This window comes from Cystoisospora suis, assembly GCF_002600585.1.
Source record: "Cystoisospora suis strain Wien I chromosome Unknown contig_5829, whole genome shotgun sequence".
Lineage (NCBI taxonomy): Eukaryota > Apicomplexa > Conoidasida > Eucoccidiorida > Sarcocystidae > Cystoisospora > Cystoisospora suis.
Window position 1 is genome coordinate 843 of NW_027158619.1, and position 1,500 is coordinate 2,342.

The window sequence follows — 1,500 nt, forward strand, 5'->3', positions numbered from 1 at the left end:
CACGTACATGTACCAACACACATAGATATACATATATAGATATATATATATATGTATACATAAAGAGAGATATATCGATGGTGAGGGGGAGAGATAGATAGATAGATTAAGGACAGATAGATAGATAGATAGACGTATATTCTTAAGAATATGTCTGGAGAGAGAGAGAGAGGACAGATCATGAAGTGCAGTGATAGTTTGAAGAGAGCCGAGGGTTTTTTTCTCTCCTCCTTGGGTCGATTCTTACCGAACATTTCACGGATGACACGAGCACTTTCGCCTATATACTTATCCACAATGGCTGACGCGACGACCTTCATGAAGTTACAACTCATATTCGATGCCATAGCTCTACACACACAAGACAGAAAGGAAAACAAAGAAGAGAAGAAATCTGGATAAAAAAGACAGCTAACTAGCTAGCTATCTTCGCCTAAACGACAAGACGTCTCCTAGAAAAGAGTCGGCTCTTTGACACCCAAGAACAAGATGAAAGAAGAGAGTATCGAGATACAGCAGTAGGACAATCGAGTCAGCCAGCGTCACTCTATACACGACTGCATGCAAGGGTATGCATGCGCGCATGCATGGGCTGAGCGCTGGATGAAAAGAACATTCATCTCCACGACAACACAGTCCATGTGAATGTGTGAATGTGCCTATCTACGGTTGACAGACATATCCAGCCTCTCTAGGAAGGAAATCTTGACAAGCGCCTAGACCCACTGATTGAAGAAGAAGCCTAGACACACGAAAGGCCCTTCCATATCCATACAGACACTAGGGATCGACCCAGGCAGTGAGAAGGCATCTAGAGACAAGCTTCTTCAGCCATGAAGATAGCCTGGATCGTCAAGACACCCATAGAAAAGAGAAGTGGAGAAACACGTCTATCGGCATGTCAAGCTAAGCCCCTCTCCTTATGGTTTCTCCGGGAAGTAAAATGTACTTAATGTCTCTCTCTCTCTCTGTCTTTCTCTTTCCATCTCTATGAAAACGACACCCCCTCTCTTACAAATAGTCGTAAGTATAAAAAGTGCCTTGCTCTGTCTCGGCTCACTATACTTCCAAGAGACCGTCAGCCTCGCGTCCTACATGCGACTTTGAGAATGCTCGGGGTGTATGTACGTGTCAGTGGAGACATACAGAAAGGGGGGGATGAAAGAAGAAATAGAGACAACACAAGATAGATTGACATCTAGATCTCTCTGTAAATATGTATAGAAAGATGGAGAGATATACATGCACAGATGAGAAGACGGCAATGGAGAAATGAACAGAGTGTGGCTTCCCATCTGAGGGAATTAAATCACAAAAAAGAATATACAAGATAGATAGATGAAAGATAGATAGATGAAAGATAGATAGATTAAAGAAAGATAGATAGATGAAAGAGAGATAGATAGATGAAAGATAGATAGATGAAAGATAGATAGATGAAAGATAGATAGATGAAAGAGAGATAGATGAAAGATAGATAGATGAAAGATAGATAGATGA

At 41.5% G+C, this 1,500-nt stretch overlaps 1 protein-coding gene across 1 annotated transcript; it reads right to left on the minus strand.

Annotated features, from left to right (window-relative positions):
• Positions 1-295: 295 nt before the first annotated feature.
• On the minus strand, positions 296-1,216 carry CSUI_009624 (uncharacterized protein; the record flags this gene model as incomplete). The annotated part of the gene is made up of 2 exons (XM_068069737.1): positions 296-351; positions 1,147-1,216. Coding segments are annotated over 2 exons (123 nt in total), but the record flags the coding sequence as incomplete, so codon positions are not given.
• Between the last annotated feature and the right edge of the window lie 284 nt (positions 1,217-1,500).